This window comes from Neodiprion pinetum, chromosome 2, assembly GCF_021155775.2.
Source record: "Neodiprion pinetum isolate iyNeoPine1 chromosome 2, iyNeoPine1.2, whole genome shotgun sequence".
In the NCBI taxonomy this organism is placed as follows: domain Eukaryota; kingdom Metazoa; phylum Arthropoda; class Insecta; order Hymenoptera; family Diprionidae; genus Neodiprion; species Neodiprion pinetum.
In genome coordinates, this window is record NC_060233.1 from 2,100,741 (window position 1) to 2,115,563 (window position 14,823).

Consider the following 14,823-nt stretch of genomic DNA (forward strand, 5'->3'; position numbering starts at 1 on the left):
AAACGCATGATGTGCATTACCGAATGTGTCTAAATGAGAGAGAGCATAAACGAAATAGAAGACTTGTGCTTTCAGTTCTCTCTCTTTCGCTCTCTCTGATAGTTTGATTATTTGTGTGAAATACGGGAATATAACGTTTGTCTCAATTCCATCTACGTTTCGTTTAATCTTTCATTTCAATAATCATAGCAAGTTTAAATTTCAAAATCCTTGTATTTGCGTTTGAAAATGTACCCTCTGGTGGCGGGTGAAGGTACCGATGTTGAAAATTAATTTGATACCGATACATCCGTTTTCGGTAAGGTCGGCCTTTTTGAAAAGTTGCAAGTTGATATTGACAAAATAATTAAGTATTCTGAGGTATCCGAAGGACGCTAATCATTCCAAAGCATGGCTAAGCATCATCCAGATTTGATATTTTGTAGGAAACAGCCGGGCGTTGGTAAGTTGTTTAAGAAATAGCGTAAGACTTGATCGCAATGCTGATCATTACTATCTCCGCTCGTTTCGAGATTTTATGACTTATTTCATTGCTAATAATAGCTCGTGAAACACGTATGGCTACTGGTATTATCGTTTTCGAAACTGCGACCTTGAAAATATTACTTCATGGTTCATTCTGCCGATTCTACAAGTTGACATAACCTAACATCACCCTAGCCAACCTGGCTTCACCTGTGAATAATTTTCTACAAACAATTTGAATTTTCCGTCTCCAGCTATTGGTCGATTATGTGAAAAGTGTGATGGAAAATGTGTAATCTGCGACTCGTATGTGAGGCCTTGTACACTGGTACGAATTTGTGACGAATGTAATTACGGATCTTACCAAGGCCGTTGCGTTATCTGCGGAGGACCCGGTGTATCTGATGCATATTACTGCAAAGAATGTACAATTCAAGAAAAAGATGTACGTAAGATCGTTATCATAGATTCAAATTGGCGACGCTGAAAATGCTAATTCTTTAAATATTTACGACAGAGAGACGGGTGCCCGAAAATTGTAAACCTGGGAAGTTCGAAAACGGATCTATTCTACGAAAGGAAAAAGTATGGATTTAAACGACGATAGATGTAATTATGTGTATAAGTATAGACTACAACATCTCGGTATCTGTAAGTTATGATGTGTGAAATGAGAATGAATGAGGATGGAACATTGCGTTCTGTGTTTTTATAATAAACGGTTGAATTATATTCGTACATCTGTATTTCGTCTTTATTCTTATTTATGACGAGGCAACGATAGGCAAAATCATTGGACCGATTCCTAATTACATTTCCTGTCTGTCGATCCCATGCAGAGATTTGGATTTAGACAAGGGATAATTGGAAAATGAAAGTTGATCGTGAAAAGTTATATTTGATTTTTATTTAAATATAGCTCTATTCATTTGTCATCAACATTATTCTACGAATGAATTATGTTTTCCTAATTTTTTTTACAATTTGTTTTCGTCCTTTTACGTTATATTTGCACACAACGTACTTTAAAGTTTTTGAATACGTTTAAAACCACATATCTAAAGAAATAGTGTTAGAAGAATAATGCACGCAGATCAAACAATCTTTATTAACACAGATGTTACATTTTGGCACGCAATTTTGAGGGCACGATTTTTGCTAAAGAAAAACTTGTCTTTCACCGTTTCACAAGTATTATATATGAGAGAACTTCTGCAAAGAGGTTTTTCCAAAAGACTGTACTTATATTTGCAAAAAGCCATGTTTTTTAGAAATACATAACTGTTTAAAAAGACTGCATAAAATATTCAAATTTTCAATTCTCTAGGCGATTCCACTTGCATTACTCTTCTGCTACAGTGTCTGACTTAGCGTATGACTATTCCAATCCAATAGTTTATTTAGTAACAATTCCAGTTACCTGTACCAATTATTAAACATTTTCTAACAGTTTTACTAACATTGTCGAAAGTCATATGTGTCGTATTATATTTGTATTCGTCAGGCTATTTAACTGAGAATATGAACACTTTTATTCTAATCTTTGTTCGATAAATATCAATCGAAACTTTGAAACCAATACCGATTATTTCTACCCTTATACTTAGGGAAATATGTAAGTTTAATAATAAAGCTGTTGAAATTCATTTCATATCGTTGATTCAATTCACTTTAACTTGGGCACAAACTTATTTGGTAAAATATTACCCTATTTGGCCAATATTCAATACTGTTGAGCTGCATTAGTTATTTCTTATCAAGTCATTTTCTAGTAGACGGTATTGTCAGTAAAATTATTAGAGAAGAGAATTAAAGTTTTTACAATGATAAACCACGAATGATAGACCAACTACTTGCAATTCATAACCTACTGAAAATTCGCTATAACTTTGATCGACTATTTTTTTTTCTCTTTTTTGGTATACATATATACCTATATATATATTTTTCTTTACTTTAAACACTAATCAATTAATCTATCATCGCTAACATGCATGAGATGGTTAGTTTTCAGTATTGTACTTCTCAGCTGTAATTTATGATTAACAACCAACGTGATCATCGGTTATTATCATTGTAATAATCGCTCTTTTTACTATTCACAAATTCACTATTCTACATCTTAAAGATCGATGGGTGCCGCGTAAGCTAATTCTTAGCAATACACAAAGCCATTCGATTGGTCATACGATATACTTATCAAAAAATTTGATTAATCGTAAAGAGCAAATACTTGAAATCTTTTCTCTGTATTTAAACATCATCGCAGCTATTGAATTTTACTTCTAAGGACAGTAAGACGTAAGCAATATTACCCTACGTCTGTACTTGTTTACATATAAACTTTACGCTAATGACAAATATGAGATTCTAAAATCCAATATTTTTTAGGTTCCTAACATTTATATTTAGTTCTTATTAAACTGACCGTGAAATTGGCCAAGTGTTAATTTAATTCAATATCCCTCATATTAAGAGTATTAAACTTATTAGAAAGGAAAAAAGAAAATTCACGCTATTGAACGATTGCGATGAAGAAAAAAAAAAAGAAAAATAATCTTACAAGCGAACTAATTTTAATAATCTACATATTTTAACGCCAAGCGATACATTTTTATGTTTACTTGATGGGGTTTTTTCTACACCAGCACCATTAGTAATTGTTTCTACAACAATTAATAAAAGACGATAAAATTATAATTACAGGACTTTTCTACATTGAAATGCTATTATTTCGTATTATAACATCGACATCAATCTCATTGTGTAAGCATAACGTCTGGACGGGGCGGGAGGGCCATAGGTTCCTACCAAAATTTATTCCAAAACAGAATTCATTCTCTCGAAATTAATTCTTTAGTCTGAAATTATGCATTACAAAATTCGTGTCAATTCCTAAGCTACATAATCTTTTTTTTAAACATATCTTCGATTATTGTGATCAGTTTTCAATTGATTGTTTCATAGCATGTATGTTGTACATGAAATTCGATAATTATTTTGATCATTGTATTTAGGCAGTATTGTAAATCGTTTTTCTTTCTTTTTTTTTTTTTTTGTTTTTTGGTTATTTGTTTTCTGCCTCTTTGTACATGTGTTGCATTTTTGTGAAATGTTGTTACATTGAGTTTGTTCATATCTTTACTATTGCGAGGTATCGACATACGTGAAACATTTATTGGATACGGTTTTTCAATTTTTAGTATTTTTTTTTTCCATCTCATCCTCGTTACTCCATTATTGCTTGATACTGAATAATTATATCAATTCACCCGTGTCATTTATAGGACATTATTATGTGTGTGTTTTTCCTTATAGTCCAGTATTTATTGGCTCAAAAGTAGGTCTGTATTCTTATCACTTATTCTATAATATTGCTTCAATATTAATTGATTATAGCAAGTCTGTGTATATTTACATACAAATTACTGTAGTCGCAGCGTGGGGGAAGTGTAAATAATTTTTTTTTTCACTTCCGACCAAATTTCGTCGTGTGTTACATATATCTTTTGTAAATTTTATTACAACGACCCCAATTTCGTACTACTGAATTTAAAATATTTATTTAGATATATCATTATATCACCAAGTTATTATTCCTCTTTTGCACAGTAAACAGAACGATTCTGCACTATTCGTTAATAACTCTGCCTGAACGTTAAAATCTCCAAAACGGGAGAAAAACGAACATAAATAAAACATTTCTGTGAATTGATGATTAGAGATTTGAATATAGGTACTATACTCGTTTTTTTTTCTTTTTTTTTTAGCTAGCTGCACATCAGTCTGTCTAATTACATCTAACGCCAAACAAGTCTAAAATTTCTTTGAAAAGACTGTTTCACTCCGATAATATTAGGTAATACATAAAGATAAAAACAAAAAAGAAAAGAAAAAAATATATAACAGAAAAGTTTACAAAACACTATTCACAGATCTAGATTTGTAAATCGTATTTTCACTAGAAATATCCTTCATTCTTGATGTGTCGTACGTAACTTCAAATTTGTTGCAAAAAAAAAAAAAAATTATAATTTAATCAGCTTCCTGATTGTTTTCATATATTGTTCTAAGGTGAATCCACGTAGCAATTAATTCTGCTAGTCGACTTTAAGCTATTAAGTAGTTTACATCGGATTGTTCAGGCGTCATCGTCAAGTGGTACGTGGCTACAATCTTCAGCAATTATTGTCTCTCATCTGGACAAAGATGAACTAGCGATGGATTTTCCGCTAATTGCTGACTGCAAACTCATCATCGAGCCTCTGTTTAGACATAAATAAAAATGAAAATTGCGAAGCTAAAATCTGGTACATGTATCGTAATAACGCAGTTTTCTGGATAAACAGAAAGAAAAAGTGAAAAACTTGTTTCCACTTTCTTGTATTGAATTTGAGATGAAGCAAGTTTTATTACCTGTACTGAACCGACGGCAGAGTTTCGTGGAAATACATAAGCTGGGCCTTGTGAGATGTAATTGCTGGTAGTCGTTCGGTTTGATCTTCTTGGTACTGCCACTGTAGGATATAACTTCCTGCTACTTGCATTATGTGAGTACCCTGTTTTGAGGAGGGAATAAAAATATAGGAAGAATTTTACAGCGTATAAAAGTAGTGAAAACGTCGTTAGCTACATATTTAAAAAATCGAATGACGGGACGAAAAGAAATATCTCATCCTATTCGTACCTGAATACTTTCCCCGTCATGACACAATACACTGGGTTCAACTTTTACGCAATCAATTCCTTCCTTCCATTCTTTAGTTGCGGCAGCGTCTAGTTCACCGTTAGTGAAAGACGAGCGACTCGGTCCTAAAAAATGAAGCATGGTTTATTCAATATTTGAAATTATTGATAGGCAATTTGGATTGCAAAAGATGGAGGAAAAAAAAATGCGTATACAATACACTCACCACCCGCGTCGTCACATATACTGTTTCTTGTTTTACGCAGTACGGTAAATGTCACGTTGTGTCTCATGACGTCAAAATCCCACGTCAGCACTGCTCCTGGATCGTTACAATGTATAACGACATTATGGACTTGACCACGACTGAGACTTATAGATTGATAAAGGCTGTGCTCGTGTTCCGTTGAAGCACCAACCTCCAGATCTAGCCGATACAACTGCTTTGGCACGACACCTCCGTCTACTATGAATGTCTGATGAACAGGAAAAAGATGTTTAGTTTCAAGTAGCTGCATTTTGATGCTTAAACTCCGTGACAGAGAGAAATTTTTATTATATTACAGGAGCTGATAGCTTTCAGGTACAGATCGGATAAATTTTTTCGTTATTTTTCTCCTAAAATTTGTTTCTGTTGTGTGTTCAGAACTTTGGTGCATTGAACATTCATATGATGAACATGTAGTGTGGTTAAATTATTTTCAACATTACTTTATGCTCAGTATCTCAATCGTAGTTATAAATGTTAAATTGCGTATTTTGTTGACAAAAACAAGAGAAAAAAAAAAAAAAAATACGTCGGTGAATATAATCAAATGTATTAACGGACACAAAAAAGGTGTAAAAGCACATGATAAAAAAGGTACGATTATGCTGCAGCATTGTGAGCGGCGTTATTCTTGGCACGTTGTTTGAACTGATATTAATTGATCGTAATCTATGACAGTATCATTCGGACCTTGAGACACAATATTCATTAAATTTGGCGTTAAACCAAGAGTGTCGGCGATATGATCTGTGACGTGTGAACGACAATACACAGATTATATATTTCATCAATTGGTCTTACACTGCTGGCTTCTGCGTCGATAATGTAAAAGCGACGCGGTACCATATCATACACCTCGCAAACTCCTTCCTGTCACCCAATTCAATGCATTACTACTTTTTATTTCTGGCAACTATCGATTGATGGGTTTTTCTCAAAGCAATTACATCAATTTTTTCAATCACGGAACAGATAGTTCTTAATAATATTATCTAATATATAAACAATCGTTAATTGCGTTACCTCTGATGGACCGCCTAAGAAATCTGGTATCACATCCTGACCGATGTAATCGGTCAGACCTCCCGCGCCCTGCTCTTGATAATCGGTACCGCAAGAAAATACAAACTTGTTTCTCGTATTTTCGTCTGAAACAAAATTCACCTGCCTTAGTAATATTACAATTAGATGTTTGTCAGTTGACAGAAAAAGTATGAAAAGAAAAAAACAAACTGATAAGAGAATTCGCTACGAGAAAATATTCAAACTTACGTATAAAGGTGCTGATAAGTGTCCATAATATCGGGAAACATCTAGGAGCTCGTATAATCAATACACGACCCATTGTCTCGGGATAATTGGCCTCGACGATTTCTATTATTCGCAACAATGCCTGAAAGTATAAAAAGTAACTCCTTGTTGATCTTCTGAGTTGTGTCTTTTTCTAGAGAATTGTTTTTACCATCATACGAATCAAACGCTTGAGTACTTTCACATTCTTGGTTCTTTTCTCATCCTTGTATAATAGTAAAACTACCGTACCTTAATACCAGGTCTCCACAAATGACGCATGTTTAGACCTTCTAAATCTATAAGTAGCGTCCACTGAGACACAGGATAGCCGCAAATTGTTGTCGCCTCATCCATTAGCTGCAGACCCTCTTCGCAGACGTGCAAAGCCTGTAATCATGGTTTATCACTTATTAGATATTGATGCGGGTCCCCTCTTAGCGTTTACAATTATCTATTATCATTCAAATTTCCACCTCGTAATGTCCAACTTCTGCACTGTTATAATATTAATGTAAAATTAAATTTCGTTTCGTCAACTCAATTCGCATTAACTTCAAGAAAGGGGAAACAAATCCTCACCAGTAACAAGACTTCGTCTTCCCCGATTGATTTCAGCAACCCTTTAACATCCATTTGACCCAATCGTAGAACGTAAAGCGGGCGGCCGTCTGTCAATTGTCAAATAAAAATATGTGATGAAAAATAAAAAAAATTATTGAATACAATACAATTCAACAATTTTGCCTTTGTAAGTTAATTCTTTAACTGAAATTTAATTAAATCGAATGACGTTTTCTGACAATCATGTCAATTAGGTAATAGTGGTTTGCATTCCAAGATCTGTTTACCTTTGTCAAAGTGATGCCAACCTCCTGGAAAGTAATCTTTGACAACTTGTGGGGCTTCGTAATCATCCAGAAGCTTATCAACTTGATGCTTCTTTCTCCAGTGTAACGACTGCGTTAGCATTTCTCTGGCTTTTTCGACTGAAAATTCTCTAGCGCGTAAAAATCTAAGCAACGTAGCATCTGCTGGAACTGAACTGCCGCGTAATTCTTCTATACTATGACGCAACTGTACTAATCTACTCTCTTGCATCATATTTAGTTTTCCTAAATATCTTGCGATGTAATCCGACGAAAGTTGCATGTCTGAAAAATTGGGATATTGTCAAACAATCGTGAGAAAACGTTTGGCGTTTGCTAAATTCTCGGAACTCGGTATCTCACCTCGGCTGCTTGGAAGCTTCGTCTCAGAATCGGGTTCTTTATTACCTACAGCTTCTCCTTCGCCTTTGATGCTGAAAAGTTTTACATGCGTTTTATTAACCATGAGTAAATAAACTGGTGTTTAACGTGTGGGTTTTAACGTGGTTAGTCAGCATTGCTATCATTAGGCTAGTTATAAGCTGGCTGTACAAGTTCTTGAAATGCTTTTCAAGCATCAGCTATATGGATTCTTGGTCTAATTTTAACTGTATAATCAGAGGGGAGAATACTCACGGAACATCAACTTCAATATCTTTCTGTGGCGAAGGATCAGTCCAAGGTTCTACGTATGTGATGCCTTCTTCTTTCAATTGGTTTACGAAATATTCAATTATTTCTTTTCCCTGAAATGTGATCAAGAAATCCTTGTTACTTATTCTTGTCTGATAATGTTCAGAGATAGTATAATTCGCGCGGATGACATTCTAGTGATTATTACCTTGGCAATATTTTGGGCATATTGTTTCATGGCTAACTTTTCCATCGAGTTTTCAAATCCAAAGAAATTTTTTATGTCCAAACTAGCCGTTTGCTCAAAACATGTCCAATTTGGATTTTCTGGGTGAATCTGAAAATTGATTTAGCTATTATATTACTGGGGAAAAAAAATGCACCTTTTTACCACTTCTTCAACATTTCTTTATCTCTCTTTAAAGGTGATTAGATTTATAGAAAATCACTTATACTCACATAATATTTACATTTTTCTACAACGCCTACTCTGTTGGAGAAGCTTTCGTTACACGCTTCAATTTCCAAAATGCTGTTGCGTCTATCAAGAACATTGCGTTGGATAAAGTAGACAAAGTCAACGCCGATTATCTGTGAAAGAGAAGGAAAAAAAAGTTCGCGCGACCGAATATATAGAACGAAACCACTTTCATTGAAGGAACAATGGTACTGAAAAAACATTTGATAAAAGAGAAATGTAAAAGACAAGGTGGCCTACTTTTTTCAGAATATAAGGCGCCTCTACATTCAGTTTACAACGTCGTTCAGTCTTCCTTATCGCCCCACCATTGCTCTCTTCATCCATTGTTACCTCACATCCAACGAAAACGGGTATTTGAGGACATGTTGGAAATCTTCTTTCGTACGCCTAGGAGAAACAAACAAAAACGCATTTGAAAAATCACCCACTCATTGTTATTCTCCGCCATACGTTCTCGTGATATTTCTCTTGAATTCTAAACGATCGCCAGTTACGGATTTGGGTTACTGTTAGCCAGCTCCGTACGCCGACCTTAAAAAACATTCGTAGAATAGCAATAGACGAATATTCGAATATCAGTGTTTCATATACAAATGGGCGTATCGTGTCCAAAAGATATTCGTGTGTACGATTAATTTTAGGCATCGTTAACGGTTTCCTGTGTCAATGATCGTTGTATAGCGACCTTCAGAATTTACTAGTTGATCCATGTTTTGGAGTTTTTTGTATACATTTGTATGTAAATTAAACCATTTATCATATCATTATCATATCGTTATCATACTGTCAATTGTAAACAAGTTTGGGGGGAGTAAGCAAAAAAAAATTAAGGTCAGGAGAGAGGATATAAAAAAAGCAGAACAAAAAACTGAAACCAATGCTAATTTCATCCAGACTTTAACCAGCCAGCCAAGCGGTTTATTTTTTTATTTCTCTATTTTATCACATATTCATGTTACGCAATCCGACGGCGGCAATAGAACATCAGACTATGATTGAATAAGAGAATAATGGGATAATTATATTTCCTCATCATTGATGGTTATCATTATTACTGTTATCGTTATGATTATTATACAGATAAAAAAAAAATTGTAAGATGGTAGGGTTTACATCCGGCAATTAAATAAATTCTCGAGGCTCTCTTTCAAGGCTTGTTGGACATAAGTTGAAAGTCATTCCTTTTATTTATCCTTGTATGTATGTATATAAATGATACATACGTACTGGGCATATGTGGTAAGTTGTCAAGGCGATTAAAGGTAATCTAATTAATGGGCCAATTTACAGTGACTGAAATGGATGTAATTTGGAGTGGAGGAGAAAGGTGAATCAAGACATAAAGATTCAGTGTAAATGAGAGAAACGAAGAAAGAAAAATACATATCTTGTGTCAATTAAATAGACTGTGAATTGTCGTAAATATTTTTACAATGTCCGGTTGAAGGTTCATATTATAATATGGATTTATACGTACCAGCATGACAAGTGCAAAAGGATGTTTGTAAACTCGTACTGGAGATTGATAATGTTGAACCATTTTGATGAATGAAGTGTTTCCTTCTCTGTTTTTAATAGTTTCACCTTTCCGATATTATTCGTTTTACAAAATATGTGACATTTGGTGAGAGTGGATTTGCAGGAGAAAAAAATAATCACGATAATTTTTCACTATTTATTCGATACGATCTGTTTACGTATGTCGCCGTCGTATCTAATTTAACGAACGATACGGGGTCGCGTAGTCAATCGACTATCACGTATACACACACCCATCGCTACTTCACAGCTGACATCACGTCTGATTGCAAATCTAAGATGTCGCTGGCTCCTGTCAATTTGCGGTTTTGTACCTTCTGCGCAGTTGTCACGTTTCGGGGGAAAAAAAATAATAAAAGAATATGATTACGTCACCGCAACAGCTTCGAGTAGTTGCTTATTTCCTCGGTAGGGAGCGCTATCTGTCGGTAAAATTGACGCAACTTGCATGCTCAGCATATAGGTATAAGAACAGAGGAGGGAAGGCGGCTCTAAAAGTGTTCCCCAACTAGAAAGAGAGAGAGAAAATTAAAGCGGTCTACTCTTCTCTCTTTAATGAAGCGTGCGCTGTCGCGCGTTTTCAAAGATGAGGAAATTTGACTTTGAATTAAAACTACTAGCCATTTGTAAAAGCGTGGATATTTTGTTATTCTAAACTATTTTCGAAACATAACTTTCCGAACTGTTGTATGTAAACAAGTTGTACTAACTAACCTGCTGCTGTCGCTCACCGACTCAGATGTTTGTGATCGTAGTGCGCATGCGCCAGCATACATAAGAAAGATAGCCCACGTTTCATCTTCTTTCTCTTTCCAATGCGGAGATACTTCCCTTGCACGAGAGTGTATAGCTCCCCTAATCTATTCTTATACCTCTATGATGCTTGGTCGGTTGCTTTTCTATTTTTAATCATGACGGAATCCGAACGGAATCAATTCACTACTGTAATATTGTGTGAGTGATTTTCGTTCCTGGATTTTTGGTGATCCTGACTATGGAATACAAGAATTTGGGATGAAAATATTTATGAGACAAGTACCATTGTACACTTTTAACCGGTCGAGTATCACCAATTTACAATTAGTCGATTATATCATTCGCGCGTGTAGAATTGAGAGGGAGACTGACGGAAACCTCGTCTTTTCTTATCTCTATTTTTTGTCGACAATTCATTATTCCGAGAACTAAAATTGAGATCATGTCCACGTTGATCACAAAAAAAAATTATTACTCAGGAGCAGAGAAAATTTCAGTCGGTCAAGAAGGAAGTATTGATAAAAATTTTTTCATTTCGATCGGATTTTTTTGTCTGTTCAGTTGCCTTCTATTAGGCGTATCACACATCGCTATATTCGTAACGTTGAATTAAATTATTCAAACGCGCGCGAGAGAGTTTTATATGCAATAATTAAACTAATTTGAATCAGCATAAATATATACTATGAATATTGTAATGCAATGTAGCAGGTGATGAAATGGTGAAAAGTTGACAAGTGTTTTATTAATGTTTATTAATAAACATTCGTGTTTTTTTTCCTCATGTAGATTATTTTAATTTTATATTATAATTTAATACCTGTTGTTGCAATTATAGTTTATCGTTATGTACACTATTTCTCAGTATAAAATGCGAGTTCAAGATTAAATCACACCACTATGTTTTGGACACTATCTGTCATCGATTAATAATTATCAATGCTTGTACTCAGGAAAATGCGAAGGGGGCAGTAGGGCAGTATTTTCATTATTACTAGTGTTGTTGGTATTTAATAATTCTTTCTGGGAATCGTTCTTTATGTTACAATCTAGACTAAAATTATCATCGTCGTCTTCCTCGTCGTCTAGTGGGCAATTGTTAACATTAGGCATGTGATTTACATCGATTCCATGATGAATTTCGGGGGGGTTTTGTTGTTGGGATTGAGCATTTATTGCCTCCTTTTCGACGTGCATGTCGTGAAGGCCGTTTTCTGAATGGGGCGGGGAGGGATAATAGCCGCGATGTTTTATCGGATGATTTTCCGTTCCCTGTTGCTGTCGTTGTTCCGAATCCTCCATATCTTTTCGCTCTTCCTGATACTCCATATCCAATTCTTCCTCCTGACCTTCCTCTCTCTTTTTCTCCATCTCCAGTCCGGCTTGCTGCTTCTGCCGCTGTAGTTCCTGTTGTTTTCTTAATTGTAGTAGCAGTTTCAGGTGCGGCTGATGAATCGTTGTTCCCGTCGATGACGTTGGGAAGGGTGGGCTCTGCTGCGGCGGTCGATATTGAACTCCATCCTCATTCGTCCACCGGGCTAATTGTTGTTGAGCTTGAATAAATGCATCACTAGAAAATAACAACATTATACGAGCCCGTTGGATCTATAACGCTATCGCTAAAGCCCGCACTATAATTCGCAAACTGGATCAGGGCGTGCCCTTTTATAATAATCGAATTCATGAATCGAACCATCTCGTTCCGTTTTTTTCTAATCGGTATCGGGTTTCAAACCGTTTCTGTGGAGACTGCAATGTAAAGCTAAAATTCATACCCAACGAAACAATCACCGCTTTCGCGATTCGACGTAATCTAATCGTCATGCTTTATGGTTACGGTGATACCTTTCGCTGTCTGGTGTTTCACCCCTGTTGTTCGAGCCCCTGTCGGGGTCCGCAGTTTCGTATATACCTTCCTCTTCGTGCATCTGATGTCCGAGCGGACGTTGGTGAGTTCCGTAAGGACTGCGACCTGACGACGGCTGTCGATATCTGGCGTAAACGAATCTCGAATCGTCGTCGCGTCCTCGGCTGCACCGACGACTTCTGCGGGGATTGAAAAATTCGTTATACCAGCGTGGTCGTTACATTCTACTGATTACAAAGGATGGTAAAAAAAAAAAAAACAACTGAAAGTAACGAGCCCACTTTTCTCAATAATCGAAATTCTAACAATAAGCCGCGAAGAACCCTGTCGATTCTGACGAAGTTGATGGAAATCCGTTGATCGGTTTCCGAGATATCGCGGTGGGGGTAAAAATTAATCATTCTACAAACGCTCAGAGGTTTATTTGAAAATGATCGGAAGTGATTCTCCGTACAGATGTGCAGATCAAAACGGGAAGATTCACGAGTAAAAATTGCTGACAACGGTATCGGTAAAATATATGCAGTGCTGTCCCATATTTAATTTTGAAGTACGTTTTTCATCAAATTTTTTGCACTGTACTAATTCCATGCAAGGAAACTAAAGCCTTACAGCTTGCACGAACCTGTCCTTAACTTTTTAATTACATAGTTGGGCTAAAACCTATTGTCGATAGGTTAAATAGTTCTCGGCGCCATGTCGCTTAGCCATATTGCACAAGAGCGGGAAATTTGAAAAACAAAAAGCAACAACTTACCCTTGAGAAGATTCGCTGCATACGGACGAGTCTATCCTGTACTGACGATCGCTCTCGGATATCCGAATGTCCTCGGAACCGCTCGGACTCATGTTGCGCATCGAATGGTGCTCCAGCTGTCTGATGAGGTCCTCGAGGTTCCTTATGCGTATTGTACCGCAAGGTGGAACGGCACCGTCGTCGTCCTCGTCGTCGCGAGTCTCCGAATGATCGTCGCGTATATTTTCGCACATATTTTCCTGGCTGCCCGAGCGCTTGCTGTAAGAATCGACGTAGTCGCACTCGGCCAACGACTTCCTGACAGCGTCCTCGTTGAGGAGGCTGCAACTCCCCGACGGCGTTGTCGCGAGGCCCCGATGCGATGCGGCATTTCGCAGGGCCTCTATTATGTCCTCGTGGTAACCGTTTAAGCTTTTTAGTGTCCTTTCAACCTCCGATATCGTTCCACCACCCCCTATACCTAACAAGCCACCCAAGTTATTTTCCGACTGGGACATTATCGCGTCTTGGTTATCCGATTCGTGTGAGTCGACATCGGCCCACTTTTCTTTTATACAACTATCAGGCATTACAATACCATAACCACCGTGTTTCTTTAAAATTCCTTTCTCAGGCAACTTTGCGAGACTGTTTGGTGGGAGATCAATGAAAGAGACAGCCTCCTCGGCTCCCGTACCTCCGTCTTCCACTTCGATTCCCGACCTCTTCGTCTGTGGCTTATGCTCCCTGAAATTTCACAATCGTTACATCACTTTTTAATCTTACCATTCCCACTCTGATCGCCTTTATCATTGTTTTATTCTAGGAATGCAAAAAATTGAAAAAATTGAGAAAGAAACCCTATCTCAACACCTCAAGGTTGAGGCTCCAAAGATTTGTCTTTACATACCCTACATGAAAACATTCATACGTTGAAGAATCGCATGAGTCGCGAGATTTTTCTAATGAATTTGTCTCTTGAATTTCATATCATCTATAAGTAATATAGTAACTGCATTGCTTGTATCGTTAATTATTAGACAATTTGGATCTATTAATCAAAGCGATCTGCACAAATTCGATAAATTATAATACGGCATGCGAAATTACAGAGGTTCGTGGTAATATTCGGTATCGAGAATATTATCTATAAAGGATGTTTTTTCATAGTAGCGTTTGGATTGTTTCCCATATAGGTATATAATATTATCTAAATAGCGCGTGCATATTCT

At 36.3% G+C, this 14,823-nt stretch overlaps 3 protein-coding genes and 1 long non-coding RNA gene across 21 annotated transcripts in view; 2 read left to right on the plus strand and 2 right to left on the minus strand.

Moving 5' to 3' along the window:
* Positions 1 to 14,823, plus strand: part of LOC124213307 (uncharacterized) — a 72,973-nt gene that overhangs the window by 7,466 nt on the left and 50,684 nt on the right. The window lies entirely within an intron of this gene.
* Positions 137 to 1,707, plus strand: Phf5a (PHD finger protein 5a). The gene is made up of 3 exons (XM_046614511.2): positions 137 to 442; positions 720 to 910; positions 983 to 1,707. Exons 1-3 carry the CDS (start codon positions 391 to 393, stop codon positions 1,070 to 1,072), a joined length of 333 nt encoding a protein of 110 aa, XP_046470467.1. The 5' UTR covers positions 137 to 390; the 3' UTR covers positions 1,073 to 1,707.
* Positions 3,499 to 10,523, minus strand: retm (real-time). The gene is made up of 15 exons (XM_046614482.2): positions 10,171 to 10,523; positions 8,931 to 9,080; positions 8,672 to 8,803; positions 8,421 to 8,549; positions 8,216 to 8,325; positions 7,943 to 8,013; positions 7,562 to 7,864; positions 7,293 to 7,381; positions 6,963 to 7,100; positions 6,693 to 6,813; positions 6,444 to 6,568; positions 5,379 to 5,628; positions 5,153 to 5,277; positions 4,882 to 5,024; positions 3,499 to 4,730 (listed from the first exon to the last, which is right to left on the minus strand). Exons 1-15 carry the CDS (start codon positions 10,231 to 10,233, stop codon positions 4,661 to 4,663), a joined length of 2,019 nt encoding a protein of 672 aa, XP_046470438.1. The 5' UTR covers positions 10,234 to 10,523; the 3' UTR covers positions 3,499 to 4,660.
* The window catches only part of mmd (disintegrin and metalloproteinase domain-containing protein mind-meld), a 46,028-nt gene continuing 42,928 nt past the window's right edge, over positions 11,724 to 14,823 (minus strand). For 13 of the 18 annotated variants that reach the window (XM_046614465.2, XM_046614466.2, XM_046614467.2 and 10 more), the window contains 3 exons: positions 13,613 to 14,338; positions 12,834 to 13,034; positions 11,724 to 12,558 (listed from right to left, as the gene is read on the minus strand). In XM_046614465.2, the coding sequence (XP_046470421.1) occupies positions 11,925 to 12,558; positions 12,834 to 13,034; positions 13,613 to 14,338 (1,561 nt within the window). In that variant the 3' untranslated portion in view covers positions 11,724 to 11,924. The remainder of the gene's footprint in view (positions 12,559 to 12,833; positions 13,035 to 13,612; positions 14,339 to 14,823) is intronic. The other 5 variants (XM_046614471.2, XM_046614472.2, XM_069133809.1 and 2 more) reach the window with 4 other exon arrangements.